This window comes from Myiozetetes cayanensis, unplaced genomic scaffold, assembly GCF_022539395.1.
Source record: "Myiozetetes cayanensis isolate MyiCay16 unplaced genomic scaffold, myiCay2020 scf3, whole genome shotgun sequence".
Lineage (NCBI taxonomy): Eukaryota > Metazoa > Chordata > Aves > Passeriformes > Tyrannidae > Myiozetetes > Myiozetetes cayanensis.
Genome location: NW_026087521.1, coordinates 13,251,118 through 13,274,939, shown reverse-complemented (window position 1 = coordinate 13,274,939; position 23,822 = coordinate 13,251,118). Strand labels below are relative to the sequence as shown.

Here is a 23,822-nt window from a genome sequence, read left to right as displayed (position 1 = left end):
CAGAGGGCAGGGAGGGAGGGGGAGCCGCAAAGGAGGCACTCGCTGACACACGCCCAGGCTTTCAGGGTAATTTATTCTCTGTACCTGTTCTTCGGTACAGGTATGCGCCGGGAAATACAAGTATTTCCTCGATGAGAAGTCCCGACTCATTTAAAACAGCTGTACGCACCTTTGCAAGCACGCAAAAAGCCTCGCTAACAGAATCCTCTATCGCGTTCAGTGCAAGTGCTACCAGCAAAGATTCCTGCGATACGCGTGTTCATCAGTACCTTCATTTTGTTGTAATTCATCTTCCTCGGCTGTAATTCGGTGTATTTGGAGAGACTTCGGGGTGTGCCAAACTGATTAAAACATTCAGTGCTCGCCAAAAGCAAGCAAGCTAAACATTCTTCCAGGTCTGATGCTATTAAAAGCCCATTTCTGAAGATGCACCCATGTTACAGCTCAAGCAACTTACTCATTCAGTAAAAAGCACCATTCACTAAGATCTATATTATATTACAGCCACCATCTTGCAAATGACTACTGAAGTTAAATGCTAGCACTAAAAAAACTTAAAAAAATACAAATTTCTTACTGTCATTCTTTAAAGATTTGTACAGAATATGTAAATAAGAAATCGCTTTATGTGTGTTAAAGTTAAGTCATTTTGCAGTTCATTCAGCGCAACCAGGTAGTATTCAGTTGTGTCTGGTTCTTTATGCTTGTGTCCATTTTCAAAACTTCCCGAATCGCCATGGTAGCGTAAGTTGATGGGGGAAGGGAGAACTCCATCTTTAGTGCCCTGAATTTACCATCTATCATAAGGTGTAAGAGAAGACACAAAGCAAGAAAAAGTTGTTAAGGGCATATGCAATGCTTATTCTGGAAGCCATCTAAACCGGACACAACCAAGCCCCCCAACCCATGAAGCAGAACAACCACCATCCTCACATTCCTATTTACAGTCCACAGCGAAATTTCATAAAGCAACTTCTTTATAACATAAGAGTTTTCTTCTTTTTAAAAGAAAACATTTGTTCTTTCAGTACTGTATGCCTAGCCTCTCTTCACTTTTCTGGAAAGCAGTGTCAAAACACTTTCTGACCAGACTTAAGTATCTGAATATCTCTTGTGTTCTGCACAAATAATACAAGCTCAACTGTACAGACAATTTGTGGCTTAATTCCATCTTTGCTAGTTGCAAACATTCACTGCTCAGCATTTCCTTGATTTTACAGATGCCGATAAGAAAATGTAACAGTCAATACTACAAACTGCTGGAAGAATGGCTTGCACCCTTGGAAATAAGGGTCCTTATTTAGACACCTGGCTTTGGAGATCGTTAATGCCACTGCTTAACAGTCTAGTTAAATGAAAGCTCTTCCTTAAAAGAGCTTTCAATATGTAGCAGTTGAAAGCAACAGCCAGATCAAACTCCTGTTTTGCAAACTTGTAAAACAAGTTAGGGAGAACTGGTAATGGTTTTCAACTTACCTGTAGGGAGAACTGGTAATGGTTTTCCTTCCAGTTTATCCAAATCCGTAGTAAATAATGGGATTTTGGGATCATCATATGCAACAACATCCCTTTATAATACACATAAGATTTATTATTATTATTTTGGATAACATATATAAATGTATATTTATTATAATAATACTATTTATTATTATTCCAATTTGGCAGTTAAAACTGAAATGGAGTTGGCATTTATGGCACAATAATTAGTAAAGCTTTATGTAGAAGACACCTCTGTTTGATGAAGATTATTAAAAAAACAAAAATTAGCAAGAAGTTTCTTTGCATAACTCATCTGTTTTCCCTTGTGGGCTGTCAGGATTTCCAACTATACAACAAGGGAAGAATGGTGTCAACACTGTGAGAACTTAAAGAGAAGTGAAGCCTTTAAATACAGTCATCTACACCTAGAAAGGGCTTAAACACATTCTGCCATTCATTTAACAGAAATTCCATAGGTATGGAATTTTTCTATACGTCCCTATTCCATACGTAACGATGAGGCTCAAAATATAACTGGGACATAGATAAGCTTTATTTTCATTAGCACTGATGTTTCAAGTGTATAAAAATTTGTATTGTTGATCTCCCTCCTAAACCCTCTATATTTTTTCCTATGCATCTGTGATCAAATCTTTCTGCACATTTGTACCCATTTAAAAGGTATTTATTCAGTTGCCATGTGACAACTAGGTTGTATCTCTAACAACAGTGATTTAAGTAAGTTTAAGTGATACAAATCTTTCTGATTGATAGGTAATTGAAGACAAACTTTCTCACAGCAAGATTACAAAAAAGAACCCTGTTTGGAATATTATCTATCATCATTTCAACATAAATAATTATCTATGAAGTGTTCAGGCAAGCCCTTGCAAGGAGTGAACAGCTAGATAGACCTCTTAATATCTATCACAGAACCAGAGGACCAAGGAAGAAATAAGAGTATAGTTCAACTTCAACTGCATTAAAACATGAGGGAAATGCAGAGAGATTCCTCCCTAGCTATGCTTCCTTTATACAAATGTCCCGTGGAACAGTCTCATGGTTTTCTGTACTTAGTCATCTCACATAAGCTCTATGCTGTCAATTCAAGCGTAATTTCCTTTACCCTCCTACTCACCAATTGACATTCTGAGGTCGAATGATAATCTTTCTGTATGCTCCAGAAAGTGAGTAATCTCTGATCTTATGTCTCATGTTGTTGATATCAAGATTGTCAGCTATGAGCATTTCCCTGTAGGCCTCGCCAACTGCAAGAGAGGAAAGTATTTAATAGGACAGAACATAATGTGGACAGTTGAAATACCCTGTTTTCATGGGTCATTCCTTCCCTTGCATTTAGTAGTTTTCAGCATATATGGGGTAAATGTTACACAGAAGTTTAAAATTAATGCAAATCTTATTACCTACAATGTTTACTTCTGCACCCTTATTAGTAGAGGCAATAATGAAGAAAACACCTTATCAAATTAAAATTTCAGCTGAAAACAAAATTTACAAAGTATTTTATTGACACTTTATTGCCATCTCATGCGTGCTTTACAAGTACCTAGACTGTAACAAGACTAATCTCAGGTCTATGGGAAAAAAAGGAAATAAATAAAGGGCCAGACTACCTGTTACTCTCCCTTTGAAAAAGCAGCAGAGTGCATTGAGTTGACAATCTGACAACCAAACACAAGAGCAGTTCAACTCAATATTGAGGAAAACATACTGGGAGACTGGTTTGGCTAACCAGGGAACTCAGAACTAACCTATATAAGGATACATACAGTAGCTGAAACCTAGATCCAGCTACAAAGAAGGAATATACCAACGTTGTCCAGGCACACAGGGATTGGTGTTAGGAAAGCCAAAGCTCAGCTGGAGTTGAAATCAGCAACACACATCAAGAGCAACATGAGTTAAGCTGCAACACAAGGAATGAAAGAAGACAACAAGGAGAATGTTGTCCTGCTGCTAACAGGGGCAGCTGGTCTAGTGACAGACATAAGGCTGATGGTCTCAGTGGTGCTTTTGCCTCAGCCTTGATCAGCAAGGTCTCCCAGGCCTCTCTTTCTAGAGGCAAGGTTCAAGAAGGAGAGGGACTACTGGTAGTGGGAGAAGGTGTAGGCTGAGAGAGCTGGCTCATGTCATGGTAAACCTTTTCTCTAATATCTGTGAAAGATAATAGAGACATCTGGGGAGGTCCCAGGCAACTGCAGAAAACCAAGTGTTGCACCCAGCTTCACAAAAAGCAGGGAGGATGATCTAGGGAATTACAAACCAGGCAGACTCACTCTGGTCCCTGGCAAAAATAATGGAACTAATTCCCTCTGGGCACACACTGATTGTGGTTTTAATAAAGGAAGGAAAAAACAAAAAAAACCCCACCAAACTTACCGCCTTCTATGATGAAATGACTACACCTATGAATGAAGGGAGAGCAGTGACTTGCCTTTAGCAAGGCTGTCAACATTTTCCCAACATTTTCTAATCCTTGTGTCCAAGATTAGAATGTTACAGTGAATAGACTGCTGTGTGGGTAAGAACTGTCTGGCTCATCAAGTCAAAGACAGTCACCACTGGTGTAAGCTCTACTTACAAGCAGAGTTCCTCAAGGAACTGGAATATGGCCTGTTAAACATCGTTATCAGCATATGTGGAGAGGAGCTGGAATTCACCCCAACAAGTCTGTGGACAAAGCCAAGCTGGGATGGTATTTCATAGAATCATAGAATAGAATCATAGAATTAACTGGGTTGGAAGAGACCTCTGAGATCATCAAGTCCAACCCTTGATCCAGCCCCACTGTGATTACTAGATCATGGCACTCAGTGCCACATCCAGCCTCATCTTAAAAACTTCCAGGAATGGTGAATCCACCACCTCTCTGGGCAGGCCATTCCAATGCTTGATTACTCTCTCTGTAAAGAACTTCCTTCTAATATCCAACCTAAACCTCCCCTGGCAGAGCTTAAGCCCGTGCCCCCATGTACTACTGCTGATTGCCTGGGAGAAGAGACCAACCCCCATCTGGCTACAACCTCCTCTCAGGGAGTTGTAGAGAGTGATGAGGTCACCCCTGAGCCTCCTCTTCTCCAGACTAAACAACCCCAGCTCCCTCAGCCTCTCCTCACAGGACTTGTGCTCAATTCCCTTCACCAGCCTGGTTGCTCTTCTCTGGACCTGCTCCAGCACCTCAATATCCTTCCTGAACTGAGGGGCCCAGAACTGGACACAATACTCCAGGTGTGGCCTCACCAGTGCTGAGTACAGGGGAAGGATCACTTCCCTGCTCGTGCTGGCCACACTGTTCTTGATCCAGGCCAGGATGCCATTGACCTTCTTGGCCACCTGGGCACACTGCTGGCTCATGTTCAGCTTCCTGTCAATCCAAACTCCCAGATCCCTTTCCACCTGGCTGCTCTCCAGCCACTCTGTGCCCAGCCTGTAGCGCTGCAGGGGTTGTTGTGGCCAAAGTGCAGGGCCCGACACTTGGCCTTGTTGAACTTCATCCCATTGGAATCAGCCCAACTCTCCAGCCTATCCGGGTCCTTCTGTGGAGCCCTTCTGCCTTCCAGTCGACACTCCCTCCCAACTTGGTGTCGTCTGCAAATTTGCTGATGATGGACTCAATCCCCTCATCTAGATCACTGATAAAGATGTTAAACAGGACTGGGCCCAGCACTGATCCCTGGGGGACACCACTGGTGACCGGCTGCCAGCTGGATGCAGCTCCGTTCACCAGCACTCTCTGGGCCCAGCCCTCCAGCCAGTTCTTAACCTGGCACAGAGTGCCCCTGTCCAAGCCATGGGCTGCCAGCTTTTCCAGGAGCATATTATGGGAGACAGTGTCAAAGGCTTTGCTGAAGTCCAGACAGACACATCCACAGCCTTCCCCTCATCCACCAGGTGAGTCACCTGATCGTAAAAGGAGATCAGGTTGGTCAGACAGGACCTGCCCCTCCTAAACCTGTGCTGGGTGGGTCTGATCCCTGGTCCATCCTGTAGCTGTTGTGGATTGCACTCAGGATGATCTGCTCCATAACCTTGCCAGGCACTGAGGTCAGGCTGACAGGTCTGTAGTTTCCCAGGTCCTCCTTGCAGCCCTTTTTGTGGATTGACGTGACCGCCAACTTCCAATCGTCTGGGACCTCCCCAGAGAGCCAGGACTGTTGGTAAATGATGGAGAGCGGCTTGGAGAGTTCTTCTGCCATTTGATACATGCAAGAACAGGACTGCCCTTCAGAGGGACCTAGGCGTGCTAGAGGAATGGGCCAGGAGGAACCTCATAAAACTGAGTAAGGACAAAGTCCTGTACCTGAGTCTGATTAAGTCCTTGCAGTGGTACAGACTAGGGAGCAACTCTGCTGACAGTCATCAGGGATTCCCAGTGGGAAGGAGACTAAACATATCGACCTGGCAGCAACAAAAGGCTTACAGTAATGTATCAGAGATCTGAAATAGGATATTGTTTTAATGGTCACCAAGGTTATTTTTTAAAGGAAGATTAGATATAAACAATCTTAAAGCAGACTTACATTTTCCAAGTAAATAAATCAGTTAGCAGTCAGACTTACTTTTATGCTTTGGATAAATAACATCAAATCCAGGCAATGGCATCACTACATCGTGAATAGTGTAGTTATCAACATCTCCTTCTTCAATATGAACAGCTGTGGCTACAGGCAGGACAGAAAAACGAAGTTACCAGTATGGACGTCTGCGACAGTTAACATTAGCTAAATTTAAAACAAACCTTTTGATTCAAACAAACTTACTCTGAGAGGGATAACTATTGTGTTTTATCTCCACTTAATAGACAACATTTCCAAGAAAAGAAGTAACAGCCTTCAAGGCTGTCACAGTTAGTGACAGAATCACAGCCTGGCTTCCAGTGACTTAAATCTGAATGAAGTAAGGACTGCAAGAGGAACAGACCCCTTACAGGCATTAGGCATACATAAAGGAGAAATACTGTGGGAAGTGTCAGAGCAAATCCAAGTGAAGAAAGTTTTGACTGAGTGGAGCTTCTGCTTTATAAGATACTAATGCAATCAAAAGCTTTTATGGTTAAAACATTCATAACAACATTTCACAGTTCTTCATAGCTTAACTATGAAGTTTGGTTTGAGGTTTGAGGTCATTCTTGAGAATAATCAGTTCTCCATAGTCTCTCCTCCCTATCCAATTATTTGGAAAAACGACCAAACCAACAGTTCATGGAAGTGCAATACCTAACTTCCAATTCCTTGCAAAATTTGACTAAAAAAGGCCAATAGATTCAGGTATCACTGGGCCAAAATGGGTGAGAGAGATATGAACAGCTATGTGCCTTGTTTTCCTAGGAAATCTGAACCAGACAGCATCACTGGCTTTGTCTGATTTTACCTCCTTTAAGTATGAGATCTCCTGGGACAGCTCTAAGCCCATATTCTTCTATTCTCTTGCTCACCATATTATTCCACACATAACTCTGGTAGCTATGAATATACATTAAACGATTATTTCTTGGTATCTAGAAGCAAAGAAAAAAAAAGTTAAACACTAGAAAGATTTTTTTTTCACAATCATAAGCAAAAAGGCATATATTTGAAATGTTAACCTTATCCAGCAACAAGATTAGCACAATTTCTTGGTATACAGATTCGATTTTTGTTCATTATTTGGGAAAAGTGTATGTGAAAAAAATAATGCTTTTATACATTTGAAATCTGAACAAAAAAGAATTGTGCTTAAATTTAGAAAAAAAACAACTATTTTTTATTATTCAACAGCTGATCAAACACATGGGGCTATTATAAAACACCCAATTCATACTCAGCCTCCTGAAATCTTAAGTGAACGTTACAGCTGTGAAAGGCCAGTGTTATTCTAACTATTTTCATAAACAAGACATTATTCCTTGTCTCCTACAATGGGCCCAGTAGTTTGCTGGTGATGGGGTATTTTCTCCAAAGACTTGATTTTGACCATAGCACTTGAAAATGTCAAGTGAATCCATCACCTCTATACCAGGCTGATTCATTAGCCCAGAATCAGTTTGATTTATACTTTTAAAGCAACAGAAAAACACTGAAACTCAACTTTTGCACGGTTCTCAGACCTGTATTATACATTTACTAAGTATAAGGTTACTAAGTATAACTGTATTGCTTCCAACATACCAGGAAGATTGTTATATATGTTGCAAATGCATATGTTAATTGCAGATGTCATCAGTTACCAGCAGCAGTACTGCAACCAAAAAGGCAGGATTTTAAACTTAACTTTGCATTCATCAAGCATCTCTGAGTATTTCAGATTCATCATGAGACCATCAAAAGAATGTTTATTCAGGTAAATACCCCCCAGCACTTTTACACTCACTATGCCAAATGCAGAGATTATGTTCTTCATTCCATACTTTAAGAGTCCACGTAGAAGCTGCCCTTCCACGCACCTTTTTACAGGTAGTTTCTTGAGGGCAGCTGCTGGATCTTTAGTCTTTGCCCATTCCTCTCTGCATTTTACTAAGTATCCCTTTTCAGCTAGAATGAGGATGTAAAATAAAAATATTTTAACTACACAGCAAAAAAGCATCCATCTCAGCTTTTGTTAAAGCAGTTGAAAAATTAAAGTTTCAGTCATGGTAATTACAGAAATGAACAGAATCATAGAACACTTGAGCTTGGAAGGCTTCACATGGAGTCTGAGCAGACTCTGTAAGTATTCAGGTCCCTTTTCACCCCCACTGCAAGAAACTGCACAGCAAGGAAAGATAAGCACAAAGGCAAAGTCTGAAGATTGCTTCTCCATTGCTAAACTGTCTCAAGTTTAGCAGGTGCAAAGCTGTCCTCACAAATGTCCTTTCAAATTAAAGGATCAAAATCTAAAAGTGTTTTCCCTGAATATACAATTCTTGGAGGAGAAAAGGCAGAAATACTTGATGTATCATTTTTCAGTCCTTACCTCCTGGTCGTGGTTTTAATATCAAATCCATTACTTCATTCCAATTGTTCTGTAGGATAGCTCTAAGATTCAAACAGGAAAGTGTATTAAGATCCAACTAAACATATTTTAAAGGGATTTAGCCAACTTATAAAAAAAAAAAGTATTAGTGTTCAGACATGCAATGTTAAAAGTAGTGCTCTTATGCAAGATAACTGCTGAAACATGTTCAGAAACCAGATCTTTCTTGAATCTAAAATTAAAACTGGTATGTGCAATATGCCAGAAAAATGTTCCCAAAAATACATTAAGTTACACAGGGATAAGGATAAGAATAAAATTTAAAAAACATAGAAGGGGGGGAATGAAAGCAACACATACCTGCCAATTTGATAAGTAGGAACAGCTGTGGTTCCAAATCTTTGCATTCCGTAATAATTAATAAATCCAATTTCCCTGAGAGAGTGCATTGCTTGCTCTATCTGGTCATCAGTTCCTGTTATGTTTCTAGTATTAAAAAAAAGGTTAAAGACAGATTATTAAGAGCATGTGCTATTTTGTGATGATCATAATATTAAAGCTTAACATCAATATTACATAGCATATATCAAATTCAACAGACTCCTGCCAATAAGACTTCTGTTTTGCAACCCAAGTTTACTGGTATCTCTTACCTATTTAAAGAAAAGAAATTTTAACAGACCTGTCTTAAAACATACTAACGTTACCTGAGAACAACAGTGAAATGGTTCCCTTGCAATTCTCCTAATTTCAGTGGATGGTTCTTGTAACTGAAATTTCCTAATTTGAAGTTCATCAAACATTTATTCAAATGAGCAAGTCTTTGAGCAGTGATTCTAAAAAGAAACAGAAAACAGTGATGCACCTATGTCTAGAAAAGCAGATAAATATAGAAATGCCAGCATTACAAAACAAAAAGCAGCGAGCCCTGTTTCCCCAATTTTCTACTGCTGCCTTTTAAAAATATTTTAACTAAATAGCTGAAAGAAAATAGCAGGTAATTCTTAAGGCTACTCATACAAGAGAAAATTTATACCATTGCAAAGACTGTTAGCACTGTCTTTTCACATCTATGTTACAACATGAACTCCAAAAGAAGTATGTTGCAATATCAACATATAGTGCACTCCACAAGCTGAACTCTGCTTTATCTGATTAACTGCTCCATGAATAGTGTTAGCACAGTATCAGCTCCAGTTAGCTCAGTCATCAACACAGAGTTAAGTAAAATTAGCCACTGTGTACACTTAATGCAGATGAAGGAACATGGAATCCAATCTGTCACCGATATCCGTTGCTTTTGTTGCTAGTATTTTTGGAAGCATATCCTGTTCTTTGCATCACTGAGCTGCTCTTGGACTCTTCTGCTAAAATTTATGAACTAGCATGGCCAGCATACTCAGCTCAGAGGGGGTGGATTAGCTGGCAATGTCTCCTGTCCTGTTCGGGAGAGTCGGGTGCTGTGGCACTACTGAACGGACACCACACATCAGCCAGTCCACGCTTGCAACACGCTGGAGCTCTCGGGCACAACATTTAAAGTGATCATGTGAAAAAGTAAACAGAACAGCACCTGAGATGGCTACACCACAGGTTTGGTTATCTGTCAGCACTTTGCAGACCTGCCTTGCAGCAACAAGGATCAGGGGCTTCTCATGATTCACAGATCAGTATTTCCTTTTACATGTGCAAATGTATGCACGTACAAAACACTGGGAGGAAATATATCAACAGTTAAGTAGTGGATTCCCTCCTTTTAACAAGGATTTGATCAAACCTTTGGAGCTCAAACCATGGAATTCCTCACTTGAATGTGGTTTTCAAAACGTTGTGAATAGTAGTGCAGGCAGAATGCTCCAACTTGCTAAACTTATATTGTAATATATGACTGGGAGACACCTGTCATTCTCAGTTATGGATGTAACACTAATTTAAAGTGTCCAGAAACCATATAGTTACCTTGGAATACGAAAACATAAATTTTATTTTCTCTTAGTAGGTGACTTAAAGGAATAGGTTTAGGCAGGAAAAATTCCTCCTAATTTTCTGCCCTTCTGGCTACTCACAGATGAGCAAAGGCAGTGATTTAGCCTTCTCTGGAGCTGTTCAGAGAGTTCAGTGAGAAAGAAAATAGGATTCCAGCTGGAGAAAGGGGGAAACAAAAGTCAGGAAGGAAATGGGAGGTAATTTTCACCATGTCGTTCTGCTTTTCTGCTGTTGCATGGGCTCCATGCAGCATGAGAGCACGTAGGCAATGTGTCCCATTGCTTCAGCAAATACACATATCCAGCCCATGACTCAGAAAATACTGATGATCGCCATGGAACAAAAAAAGAATTATGGCATCTTCATTAACACCTGTGCTTTACAAGATCAGGACCTGAATCTGCCATTTGTTCACTGAGTCTTTAAGGTATTCAGCAAGACATCCAAGCTGCCACAGCAGCAGTGCACACACTGCAGAGTATACCTTTACTTACCTGAGAACAGCGATCTCTTGAACTGTTATAGCCCTTTTATCTTTAGTTCCCATGTAGGAAAATATGTTTGGCTTCACTCTTAAAAGCAACAGTAACAGATATTATGTATATTAAAACAGCAACAGATCAAACAAAATTTTCAGCATAATTACCTTGAATTATTAATCTTCTATAATAAAAATATACCTACATTCACCAGAACCCCAGATGTGTGACATTTTCTAGTCTCATCCATGAGTACATGAAACAAAGGGAAACTTCAGTTTTAATTATATGTAGACAAATTCACTTTTACCACAACAGTGCTTTCAAAATGTGAGCTCTGAAGTAATTCTTTATATACATTAAATGTACAAATGCACAGCCACCACCAACTTCACTAAAAAATATTCATGTCCACTTCTCCTCTAAACTTCAAACAACAGTTCTGTTTGATTACCATGCCTTCCCATTATGTGAGAGTATGAGAAGTTAATTTAAAATTTGATCAATTTCTTTCCTTGAGAGGAAAATTTCTTTTTCACTTTGGACTTTACAGCCTGTGTTACACAGGGAGTATCTCCAGTTATTCCTGCTATGGGCACCAGGGGGTAGCAGGATTGCCATTACACACAGTTTACCACTTAACTATAATCCTGTCATTCTGTTCTCAAATACAAACACTAAGTATCATAACAGTTATAATCTAGATTACAAACATTTATTTTTGGACAGGAAGGGGTCAACAGAAGAGAAGAAGAGGAGTGGAGAAGTTTCCCTACCAGTAGATCACTGAACTGACCCAATTTTAAAACTGCCCTTCCTCTGCAATTCACTGTGTTCATGTCACGCCTTGGCCAATCTTTTTGTTTCTGCACTTGATGGGGTGAAAGGAACTAAGCCTGTGTTGCCATGGAGAAATTAATACACAGAACAACAGTTTATCAAGTGTAACTGCTTAGGAACTGATCAGCATATTATCACAACGATATCTGACAGGTTCATAACATACTTGCATATATTCACAAACTGGGAAAAAAATGGCTTTTAATTCAAGTTACACATATTGAGGTTTTGAGCTGCCAAGCCTCTCTCAGATCAGCCAACGTCAATTGTGGGCTTTTTTCACTGAAGCAGCCGAGTAGTCTTTTAAAATTCTTAGGCTCACTTTATTCCATTCTCACCTCCCTACAAAACCTTTCAGTTTCAAATCTGACATTCTAAAATAACTTTTTATTTTAAACACTGTCTACAAATTAGGCAATAGCAATCACTTGTGTTGCTCTTACATAATTCTGAAGCATAACATTTACAGTAACATCAAACATACAGGGCTGCCAGGCTGGCAGAAACATCAGCCTTACCTTAAAAATTTGGACAGAACGTTAATGGCATCCATAGTGTCCTTGTTCTCCTTGTACAGTACAAAGTGGCAGTAGCTTCCCCTAGATTTTGGCCAAGAGTGTTTTCTTGGATCTTTAAAAGCAAAAAAGTTAACGTAAATTTTAAAAAGAATTAATATATTTGCCACTGCAGCTACATTTAAAACAAATATGCAAGAGTCAATTTCTGTTAATTTCCATCTGCTTTAAAAAAAAATGAAAAGAGTTAATTACTGACAGCAAAAGCTGTAAAGCACAATGAAAAATACCTCCCCTTCCAGTGGGCTGTAAACTTCTCTTTAATCAGTTCTGTCACCTAGAAAATCCTGAATGAAACAGCAACACTTCCTTTGTCATGAAATTATCTAAAAATACACCCTAGTCATTTAACTGCCATATCACCTGATTAAATTTCTTAAAAACATTATCATTACACTGATTTTCAGCAGTAGCAGCCACTCCACATTTCATCTAGTGCCTTCTATAATTATTAGTTGAGGACCACTGGAAGCCTGTTTGTAGGAAGACTGCAATTATTATTTATAGTATGGATGTATTCTTAATTTCTGCAGGACTTTTTCTGTGTGTCACACAGAAGCATGAATCGTACCTCTACAAAAGCAAAAGAAAAAGTACACTCAAAAGATTACTTTAGGGTGCTTTGGTTTTTTTTAAATCCTCCAGGAGAGAGAGATCTGGCACAAGAGATGCACTAACAAGGCTGATACTATGCCGTGCCTAGAGAAGGCCGGAGGGTGAGATAACTTCAGCTCCCACAGACTAACAGCTGATGTACAATTCTGTGCAATTATTTGGCACTTTCCAGAGAAGAAAACTGTCGATGATTTGTCAAGCTTTTGTTGCACATAAAAGCCTCCAGAGATAAAACCTTCCTTTTACAATCATCGTGGCTAGGCTTCGCAAATGAAGATTTGAGAAGGGCTCTACCCACGCTTGCTGCCAGCGCATTACTGGGAAGGGGGACTGATTCTACACAAGTTTAGCAACCAGTTTTGAGGTGCTTTATCAGTTCTTTGCTTTATAAGAACAAACTAAGAATCCGTTTTGTTTTAAATAAGAAGTCCCTTATCTCTTGGCAACCACAAGGCAGACTTTCCTGGTTTTGTACAAAAAGGTTACAAGCATCTTTCAAAACAGCAAAAGCTAAATGAAAAAGAAAGCCCTATTTCAATATATAAACACCAAGGCAGGAAGGAACTTCTTGAGAAATTTTGCTCTTTTTGTTCACATTAGTTTGATAAAACCCAGATATCTCCCACAGACAGTAAATATGTTTAATTCTTCCTTTTCCTTTTTTTTTTTTGTTTTTTTTTGAAAAGCTGGCATCCATTCACACACTTCAGCAACAATAATTTTGGATGCTGTAGTGTAAAGTACTATTCGTAGAGTTTTCAATCAGTTACAATTACTGTACCACTTGCCTCACACCATCAGTTTCTAAGCAAAGTTTCCTAGGTCCTAAACTGAGCAGTATGGTCCAAAACCAGTTAAGAGACCTCACACTTCTGCTGGTCTCTCCTTCTGAGCCACCACTGCTCTTAAACACTATCAATGAAACCTGCATTCAGCTGGAAGAGCAAGGTCCTCCTCCATGAAGCTCTTGGCGATTAGAAGGGAAGAGAGGAAAGACTGAGCTCAATTCACAGGGAAAGCCTTCTCCAGCTGGAATCATTCTTTGAATTCATCATCACATGGTCATTTCAACACACTTATAAAAGTGAGCCCTAATCTGGTCTAGACTACCAGGATTCTATAGATATTGTGCATACCAATGGGCTCCTCATGCTTTGGGCATCACAGCCACGTGCCTATCCAACAGAGGCTGCAGCTACAGTCCTGATATGTAACCATTCCTTCATCCAATACCTCAAAGTATTCAACTGGGTAGATGGACCAGCGGGACAGTTTGCAGTCCTTATTGCTGTGCTTCAGAGTCATGTTACATTTTTGACAGTAGAACTGTATTTCCAAGCCCTTTTTCCAAACCTGTTGCTGAAACCTGAGGGCTAGAAGCTCCTTTTTAATATCAAGATGTATGATATATACTTTTAAAGTTGTATAAAGGCATACAGCAGTGTCCGAAATATAGGCTGAAGGGCAAAGGCCTGGCTTACTGAAATCTATGGAAAATTTACCACAGTTGTCAAACAGTACTGTTAAAACTGGTAATTCACATCCCTTATTACTGGCAGACTTTCTCTGCAACAAATGACTACTGCCTATACTGCACTAGGAAAAAGAGGTAGAACAAGCCAAATGCTTGGCACTTTCAGGGAATTTTAAGCATTATTTTTGTGTAGGGATTTTTAAGGAATTGTCACTATTTTGGCCAGCCCTGTTGCTATTTAGGAGGTCATAATGGTTGGCATTTCATTTTTGTTAGCATGAAATGTCAACATCTCTTACCTGTTGCAGTTCTGACCTCTGTCCCAATGCAGAGCATAAAGAGCACAAAAGAGTAGCATTTAATTTTTAGACTGTCAAAGGGTTTTTAGAGGTGAACATGCAGGTTTATGGTTATGGGATTATTTATGCTTCAGGGAACATCCGTAGTTAGGTGAGGATGACAGCAATTTAGACAGTTATGCAATGGAATCGTGCAGAGGGAAACACTGAACATATGGAAAGCTTCAATCGGAGATGCAACAAACTTAATTTGTGGACAATGATGAAACAACAGTTTACTGACAACTTATTAAGAAAGTATTTTAAGTATTTTGGGTGTAAACTTACTATAGACACCAAGCAGCTTCTGATTTTACATTTTAGGAAACTTGTTTGGGAACCTTTTACATTATCAACAAAAGTAATCAGGTATCTCAGCTAATATTTGAAAATTCTACACTTCTGAAATACTTCTTGCCTGGGGAGCCCACTCAGAACTAAGACATATTTGTGGCTATGTACACACAAAAGATAAATATAACTCTGGCTAAAAAGGGCTTGCACTCTTCAGTCTTACATCCATAAACATTTACACACACTCACTGAAGCTGCACACATCTCCACCAACATGCACAGGTGCCTCCAGCATCACAGTTCAGGAATGCAGGTTCAGATAGATGATGCTTCTCTGCATCACAAGATGGTGCTCCAGATAACATTTTAATCCTAGAGACACACCACTACACTCTTTTTCAGCATATTTCAAATACTTGAATTCTTTCATACACCTCTTAAATCAGACTGGTCAGCTTAACAACAACCACTTGACTGTAACAATGGTTAAAGAATAGAAGCAACAGAAGGAAAAGGTGGAGGTAAAATCGTTACAAACCAACAGAACAAAACTGGCTTAGCAGAATTTTGTGCTGGTAAGTATACATACTCCATGCATAAAGCATGCAAACATACACATTTTCTAAACATGGTTAAATAAGACACAAACACATTATAACTGGACCCATAAAAGTACAACATTCCCATATTTGCACAGAATAAGCCTTAAAAAAAAAAATTCAATTGAATATGGAGAGGATGATGTTTCCAATTTTAATTTTTTCTATGTCCTTATCCTTTCTCCTTTATCTTTAAAATCAAAGGATTAGGTTTACATACTGTCATTTGTAATAGGTTGAAATGACACAGGAATGCAACCAATTTAAAACAAACCTTAGTGCCTTTTGTTAAATGTGCACCATTCTGCATGTAGATAATCCTTTAAACTTACAATAGCAACAAATTAGTAGTAACATTAAAAAATGTAGAACACATTAATTTATTCCCAGTAACCAAAACAGTATTTGTAAGATTAAGGTGGATAATACTTCATTTTGAAAATCCTTCGTTACTTTGACTACTCCAAAAGAGTAAATGTGATTTATAATGAATAAAGTTGTATTTCTGCAAATGCAATCAGCCTTGAAAACAGAAGTAGTCTTAGAGATCATGGTAAATACACTATTTTTATATAAAACTATAACTTTGGGAAAACAAATAGGTGCTTGTCTCTATTCAAGTCATTGAGAATTTTGTCATGAATTTTCAAGACAGCCAAGATTACACCGTCAGTGTAATGTACACATTCCAACTACAACCTTGTACTCCCACACTGCAAACTTACACATCCAGGTAAGTTCATGAAAGCTAAGTTCACAAAATACTGAAAATAAAGCCCCTGTTTTGCCTATTCCCACTGAAATAGCAGGACATGTTCTCACTTCTGACATGGTTGTACTAGATCATCATTTGGAAAGAAAAACAAGTAGAAATTTAAATTTGAAACATTTCTTGTGTTCCTAGTTATTTTAGATGCACAGCATCGGTTGCAACAAGGAAAAAGCAACACCAGACTACATTAGAAGGTATGTTCCACTTGAAGTACTTACTAACAATTCTTAGTTTCAGGATAATTTTAGCATTTACTTTACCCAACTGCTGTGACACTGAAACTCACTTGCCAGTGCTTTTTTCCCAGCAGCGTGATAAGCAATAATGTATTTCTTTCCATCTCTATCTTCTGTTTTAGTCTCCAGTCCTGGAAACAAGGACTTAACAGCCTGGTGGATGACTGTTCTTTTTTCTTTGGTGTCTTCAACTACCTGTGTTAACACACATAGATGCAGAAACCAAAGAAATTAATACAAAAGGGGAGGGATTCTCTTGGAGTTAAATTTTGCATGCTTAAAGAAAACCTACCAAATAACAATAAATACTGAATAGGTATGCTTTTAAAAGTCTGGCCTACTTAAAATTAGTTTGAAAAATAATAAATAACTCTGTTGCAAACTTCGGTTTCAACACTCACATAAGAAAATTCTCAAGATTTATTCCCGTCTTCTGCACTTAATAAAATTCCCTCTTCTAAAGAAAACTCTGGCAAAACAATTTTTTTCTATATGCTTTAAAGGAAAAAAAAATTAGCTAGATAAGATTATTTCATGTATGAATGCTTACTTGAAACTACCACATCTAATCTTACTCATCTTTGTGTCCCAAATTTAGCTCAACCGTTTTTCTTTAAGTACATGGAATAATTTGGATGTTTAAAAATACCAAGGTTTTAATTTCATTTTGTACCTTCTTATCTTTCTTGTTACAGAAGACCATATTTATCTTCTTTTCTATTAAATCACTAAACACTGGCCTTGAAAATAGTGTTTCATCAGGATGGATGTTTTATTTAAACCTTGTCATTTTATAAAACAACACTAGACAGAAAACCAAAATGTTGCAAGCAGGAATTAAAAAAAACTGCATTTAAGTTCTGTGTTCAATACCACCAAAATCTGTAAGACTTTACAGAATTAAACCCTAAACTGTAAAGAGTTTGGAATTGCCTCCTGCATCCTGTTCAAACTGCTCTTATAGATTACATGCACTAGAAAGCACAGACCTTCCACTCACTCCCTCTCTCATACTCCCTCTGCCCCACCTCCAAACTTCATATCATTTATTAATTTTACCTCTATGGCAACACTAGTTTCCTTATTCTTAAAAAGCTGGAGTTCCTCTAAACGCTGCTTATCTTCATCTGACAAAACTGCAAATGTTTCTTCTGATGGGTCCTAATGCATATTCAGGAGGAAAAAAACAAACATCCAATAACTCTCATGGAACAACTTTCTGTGTTTTAATGTTCTTGCTCAAGGAGCTTTAAGAAGCATAACCACTACCAAATCTTTACCTCAAAATTTACCTCATCATCCACTGGAACAGAAAAGTCGTCTAAATGGCTCACACGTCCATCCTTGCCTATTTCATGGACAACAAAGTCCGAGTATCTGATAGGAAGAAAAATGCATTACATTTGTAATAAAAATTAAAACCCCACATCACATGACGTTCTTTCCCAAGAAGCTGTTTCTTAGCAGAATCCACTGAAGAATTCTGAATTCACATAAGTCAATTCACATAAAAGAAACTTAAACCATGGGAAAGCAGTACCTATTCCCACCCCTCAGAAGACCCTGAGAACACATATCTAAACACAGCAGATTTCTTTGCAGATCACAAAACACCTGCTGTAATTATTCTGAGTCATTTTCTCACTACCATGTAGAGATCAGTAATGCATATCCTCAATCCCAGTCATTACTGACAATTAAGACTCTACTGCATTGCCACAGTGTGAACATGAACGCATTAACTCCATTGCTTCAAATAACCTGGAGGATAAAATGCCACTTTTTTGTCACTCTAAGGATGCAGGACAAATTCATCTTTGTTCATATATTCAGTTATAGAGAACATCATTCAAATAAAGTTAGTCTGCATTCTCTATGACAGCAACACAGAACTGGACATTTTTGATCGAGTCATTTATATCCTGTAATAAAAACAGCAGCATTTGTTTGCAATGGAAAAAAGAAAAAGAAAACCATTCTTATTCTATGAATGTTGAAAGATGAATGGAAGTTCATCATGGGAATATTTCTACTGTACCTTCTCCAAGCAACAATTTGCCATCCCTCTGTGCAGCCGTACATCATATTGGTAGAATTCTTTCCTGAGGAGTGTTATGTGTCCTCTCTCTTATTCTCTGTAGCTGTCTAGACATACTAGTGACTAGTACCATAAAAATGCCAGGACTGATTTAATAATAGGTGTTATAAACTAGGATCAAAAAATAACCACAAGCCCACGAATTTTCTACCATCCGGCTACCTTTGGCCAATCAAAATTGGCAGATTTCCCAGAAGAAGATTCAGACTGTGTTCCCTAGTGAAGGATTATGCTAGCTGCTTAATGCTCCATACATAAAGATTACATATGTACATAATATGTACATAGCATTTTATTATGTAAAATGATCTATATATTAAGCCAGTATTTAAAAACGGGGACTTTTCAGACTAGTCAGGGAAACAGTGATTCCCACTTCAGTGAGTTTTTGTATTTGCATTCTGTTTTATTCAAAGATATTCTTTAATTTAAAAAACCTAGAAGCTTCATAAAAAAAAAAGCTACTAAACCCCAAATATCTTACTAAATATATATAAAAATATATATATATAATATATATAACAACTTCTGCACCCTGAATTACAGAATTCCCTTTTATGTTTTCCAAATTACGTTAGAACTGATCAGACAATAATTTAAAGCCTAATGACCATTTAGCAAAAAACATGTTTAAAGACATTAGCACAAAACAGTCAGGGCAAAGCAAATAACAACTGAAGAGGGATGGTTTCGATGCTGTTCTCCAGTGCATCTTGTATCATCAGCACTGAGGAGTGGTACAAAAGGTGGGTGTACTGCATAAGGATTTATGTATGCTGTATGCTGCCGCCAGAGCGCCAGGCAAACAGTAAAGGTCAGTGTAATCATGTATTTCTATTCATAACCAGCTTCCTTCTTCAGAGCTCCATTTGACAGGAAAATAAACGAAAGCAACCCGCAATCCAGAAAGTCCCAAATTAAACCTTTCTTTCAGTTGCAGCACTAGACAAAAAGTAATGAACCTCTCTAGTGGCCACACATAATCCAGTTGCATCCTGCGAATCAGAAAAGGAAAATGGAGAACTACAGCTGCATTACACAAGGAATTACAACTCATAACAAGACAAAGAGTTACCTCTCCTTTAAGATTCCAGAAAACCCTTTATGAGAGCTAACAAATTTAGTTATGCCAACATCGCTTTCGGTCAGCCCATGCTTCATCATGTCTGCAAAGCTCTCTGGATCTCCATCTTCATCGCTGTCCTCTAGTTCTTCTTCCTGCTCCTCACTTTCCTCATTGGGAATTATTTCATTTTTCATGTCCTCAGGTGGTTGTGTTACAGTCTCAATATTCTGCCCAGAGTCATTCTCTGTCTCAGACTTCTCCAAAATCTTCTGTCTTTTGATTTCATCTGCATTAGCCACATCATCCTCAGAGCGAGGACGTTTCAAGGATACACTATTCGTTTCTACAGTTTCCATGTTTAAGGCACAGTGTACGATAGAAAGCCCTGAGGAGGAAGAAGAATGGTTTATTTCTTGTCTGCTTAAGAGCAGTATCAATACATAATCCCTTCACTCCAAGGACTCTGCCCACTGCAGTGGTTCAGGAAAACTACGTAACTTTCTGCATTTTTAAGTTAAACATCAAGTAAATATTCTGAAGAGCTAGAAGCAATATGTACCTGGGAAGAGAGAAGGGAGATGGGGTCTTAATACCCACCCAAGGCACCATGCATGCTGGGCTGCAGCAGAGCAGGATTCAGTTCTGCACTGACCATTTACCACCACTGTCACTCCTGCCAGCCCTTACCACAGCTGCATCCTGTCCTGTGCATACACAGGCTCTGCTGTCAAAGCAGTGTAGTGCTCAAGAAACATTTTGTTACCAAGCCTTCTGTTAAACATGACTATTCTCAATTATTCCGTTTTCTATCAAGATTCCATCTTGCAAGGACTGAGAGAGGATGGCTCGATTCCCTCAAATCTGAAATCTCATCGCTTCCTTTTCTATGTTCTTCCAACACATACAATGCCACAGGGAACTCAAGGTGGCAACAATTCAGCCCAAAAGATAAGAGGAATGAGATACCAAAATCATTTAATAAGTGGAACAAACAAAAGTGAAATGATCTCTAAGAAGAACATGACTACTCACGCTGGTGGAACAAAGTTCTAATTCTTCCCTGGCAACTTGAGCTGCCACCTTTGTATCAGCAGAACTAGCACCTTCAGATCTGAAAAACAGAGGAAAATTAACTCTGAGAACGTTTTAGTCAAAAAAATAAAATAGACTATGAAAACATGCATGAATGTGATCATGACAGAAACCAGCTGTCCCTGACCCAGGTATCAGCAGTTCCACACAGCTACTCAGATGGACTTGTTAGTAACAAATACAATGGTGAAGTGCTACCAACCTAGTGACACAACACATTATTACTTCTTAGCAAGCTAGAGGAGAGAACTTTGGGTTTATTTCTATGTTTATGAAAGGAAGTTGGAATTCCAACTAATTAGGCAAGGACAGGACCTTTCTTCAGCATCGTCCAACTGGAACACCGGCTGTACTGGGGATAAAGTGCAGGATTTGGTTACAGGGAAGGAGGCCATCAACTGCCCTGTGCTGATGTGCCAGTTCCATCTGGAGCCATAAACCCACCACTTGCCATCCTCCCACTCATCAGACTAGCACATGATGCCTCTGCTCCAGCTTATTCAAGAAAGGGAGGATCTGCCAGTGGCAGAAATGCAAAAGAAAGCGCAGGAGAAGGCGCATGACAGTGTGCTAAAAAAGACACAGGGAAGCATGGGGAAGGGGACAACCGCTGGGGTTGGAGATGCACTCCTGGAAGGAGGTTCTCCACACCGGAGCCAGGACACCCCTGACGGGACTGCAGCAGTGGAGGTGGAGTGGAGGTGCCTACACTGCAATAGGGACATGCTTATGGAGAAGCCCTCATGGGAAGAAAGGGGAAAGGAATAAGCAGTAGAAAGAAACTTCCATGTACCAACCCCAACCTCTGGCACTACCACTGGTTCAGAGCTTAACCTGAGGAGTTAAGGAGTTCTCCCTAGGTGTTTGTTTAAGTGGTGGTTTTCTTTGTATCTCACTAGCCAATTGGCAATTAAAAGTTTATGCTACCAAGCAATAAATTAAATTTTCCCTGTGTCAAGTCAGTTTTGCCCATAACAGCCAAGTTTCTAAATTAACAGGATTCAGCTGTTACTGAGAAATTAATCTAGGCACAAAGCAGTATTTCAGAGCTACACACATCATCTTGTATTATTTGTCCAGCCACTAGACAGCATATTCTATTTAATTTTAAGTGGTATGTTCTTAAAGGAAGACCCATTACTAACTTGATAATCAGCATGCGCTGGGTTGGTAACTAATTTATACCAGTAAGCTGTTGGCCACTGCTGACTTCATGGCCTGGACTTTCCATTGTGGAGATCACAAACTTAGGGTAAAGAGCGAGAAGTAACTGCTTCAGAAACACCTGAAATGTTTTGCTCAAATAAGGAACTGAAAATGGATGCTACACAAATAAATGAACAAAAGGGAAAGGAGACTTATAAAAATTAGTGTATGTATGGCCTGACGAGTGACAAGACACACAGAAAAGAAAGCAAAACAATTAGCAAATCAGTGTACCTTCAAGCTGAAAGCACCAATTTTAGTGTATCCACAAATAAAACCAAAAGTGCATAAAATCATTCTTTAAAAAGGAACAAAAAATAAAATCATAGCCAAGAGAAGCAATTCACCATCATTCCCAGATTCTTCTCCTGTGTACTGAGACCTACAGAGCCCGGGTTAAAAAGCACTGAAGTGGAAAATGCTTCTAGATGGCTTGTGAACGTCTTCACATGGCGAACAAAACAGTGAAATCATTCGGCACAGTGAAATCCTCTGAGACACCTGCCAAATGTAGTAACAAGAGAAATCTCATGTTTCTAAAATAAAACTGCAATATCTAGTTATTGAATTGTACAAACTGTTAGATGAATTCAATGTTGGGCACAAATATTCCACATAACTGTCACATGCAGACTATTCTCACAGCAGAGCAATGACTCACATACTACAAAGTACTATCCTGTGCCAAACGGCGGCCATCATCTGGGATAATTTCTGCAGGATAATTATTTGAAGGAGCAAGTTGAAGTGAGCGGGGCACACACAGCCTCGCTTGTGCAGATCGCTGCTGAGAGGCACATATTATTTTCTGACAGCTGCTCAGCTGCCTCGGTCCTTTTCCCAACAAACAGGTGTTTCCACAAAAGCCAAAATCTGCATAAACAGCAACTCCACAGTAATTTCAATGTTTTAGCAGAAGCTGAATTTACTACTACAAATCAAAAGGCTTGATTCTCCTCTCCAGTCGGGAGTGGTGTGGTACCTGCCAGGCAGGCACGGCGGGCGGGGGGGACACACTAAATAACAGAGCCGGAGCACGCCAGCGCTGGGCACGGAGCTGGCTCCTCATGAGGCACGTGGGATTAAAAGGCGACCGGAGCGAGGGCGCGATGATGCAGCAGCAACAGCGCCCGAAGGCCAACCCTCGGGGCGGGGGCAGCGGGCAGGGAGGGCAGCCGGAGCCCCGCGGGCCGGGCCGGGCCGGGCCGCAGCAGCGCTCGGGGCGCCGCGCCGGAAGAGCCGCTGCCAGCGCCGGGGCAGGGCCGGGGCAGGGAGAGGGTCGGAGCAGGAGCAAGCGCTGCCGCGGGGTCCCGGCACCCGCCCGGGGAAAGCCCGGCACAAGCCGGGGCGAAGTTGCCCCGGGGCCGGGAGCGGGCAGGCGGCCCCGCCGCGGAGCCCTGCGCGGCCGCGGCTGCCGGGGGAGGGCGCGGCTCCGCCCGCCGCCAGGCAGGAGCCGCGGAGGGGGAGCCACTTACCCGCACGCCGGCTCGGGAGGACGGGCCGGGCGTCAGCGCGGCGGGGAGGGAGCGAGGGAGGGAGGGAGGGAAGAAGGGAGGCGGAGGCGGCGGGGACGAGCCCGCCCCGGCTCAGCGTGTGCGGAGGCGGCCCCAGCCTGCGCCCGCCCCGCCGCCCCGCGGGGTGCGCGGAGCCCGGGGGGAGGAGGTGGTACCTGGCGAGGGGCTGCTTTTGCCGCTCCTCCGTCCCCGGCTTCCTGCGGAA

The 23,822-nt window shown here is 40.3% G+C and overlaps 1 protein-coding gene across 7 annotated transcripts; it reads right to left on the bottom strand.

Moving 5' to 3' along the window:
* Nucleotides 1-54: 54 nt before the first annotated feature.
* PUS7 (pseudouridine synthase 7) lies at nucleotides 55-23,658 on the bottom strand. Of its 7 annotated transcripts, none has more exons than XM_050323887.1 (19): nucleotides 23,579-23,658; nucleotides 22,451-22,604; nucleotides 20,838-20,916; nucleotides 19,815-20,190; nucleotides 17,922-18,018; nucleotides 17,701-17,802; nucleotides 16,692-16,836; nucleotides 14,702-14,719; nucleotides 12,257-12,368; nucleotides 10,914-10,991; nucleotides 9,141-9,269; nucleotides 8,794-8,919; nucleotides 8,434-8,495; nucleotides 7,852-8,012; nucleotides 6,874-7,000; nucleotides 6,063-6,164; nucleotides 2,621-2,750; nucleotides 1,477-1,568; nucleotides 55-797 (listed from the first exon to the last, which is right to left on the bottom strand). In XM_050323887.1, exons 4-19 carry the CDS (start codon nucleotides 20,159-20,161, stop codon nucleotides 661-663), a joined length of 1,965 nt encoding a protein of 654 aa, XP_050179844.1. In that variant the 5' UTR covers nucleotides 20,162-20,190; nucleotides 20,838-20,916; nucleotides 22,451-22,604; nucleotides 23,579-23,658; the 3' UTR covers nucleotides 55-660. The 7 variants fall into 7 exon arrangements, with proteins under 7 accessions (XP_050179844.1, XP_050179843.1, XP_050179848.1 ...); XM_050323886.1 differs by lacking the exon at nucleotides 23,579-23,658 and adding an exon at nucleotides 22,765-22,782; XM_050323891.1 differs by lacking the exon at nucleotides 23,579-23,658 and adding an exon at nucleotides 22,765-22,781 and having other exon boundaries at nucleotides 17,934-18,018.
* Nucleotides 23,659-23,822: the final 164 nt, after the last annotated feature.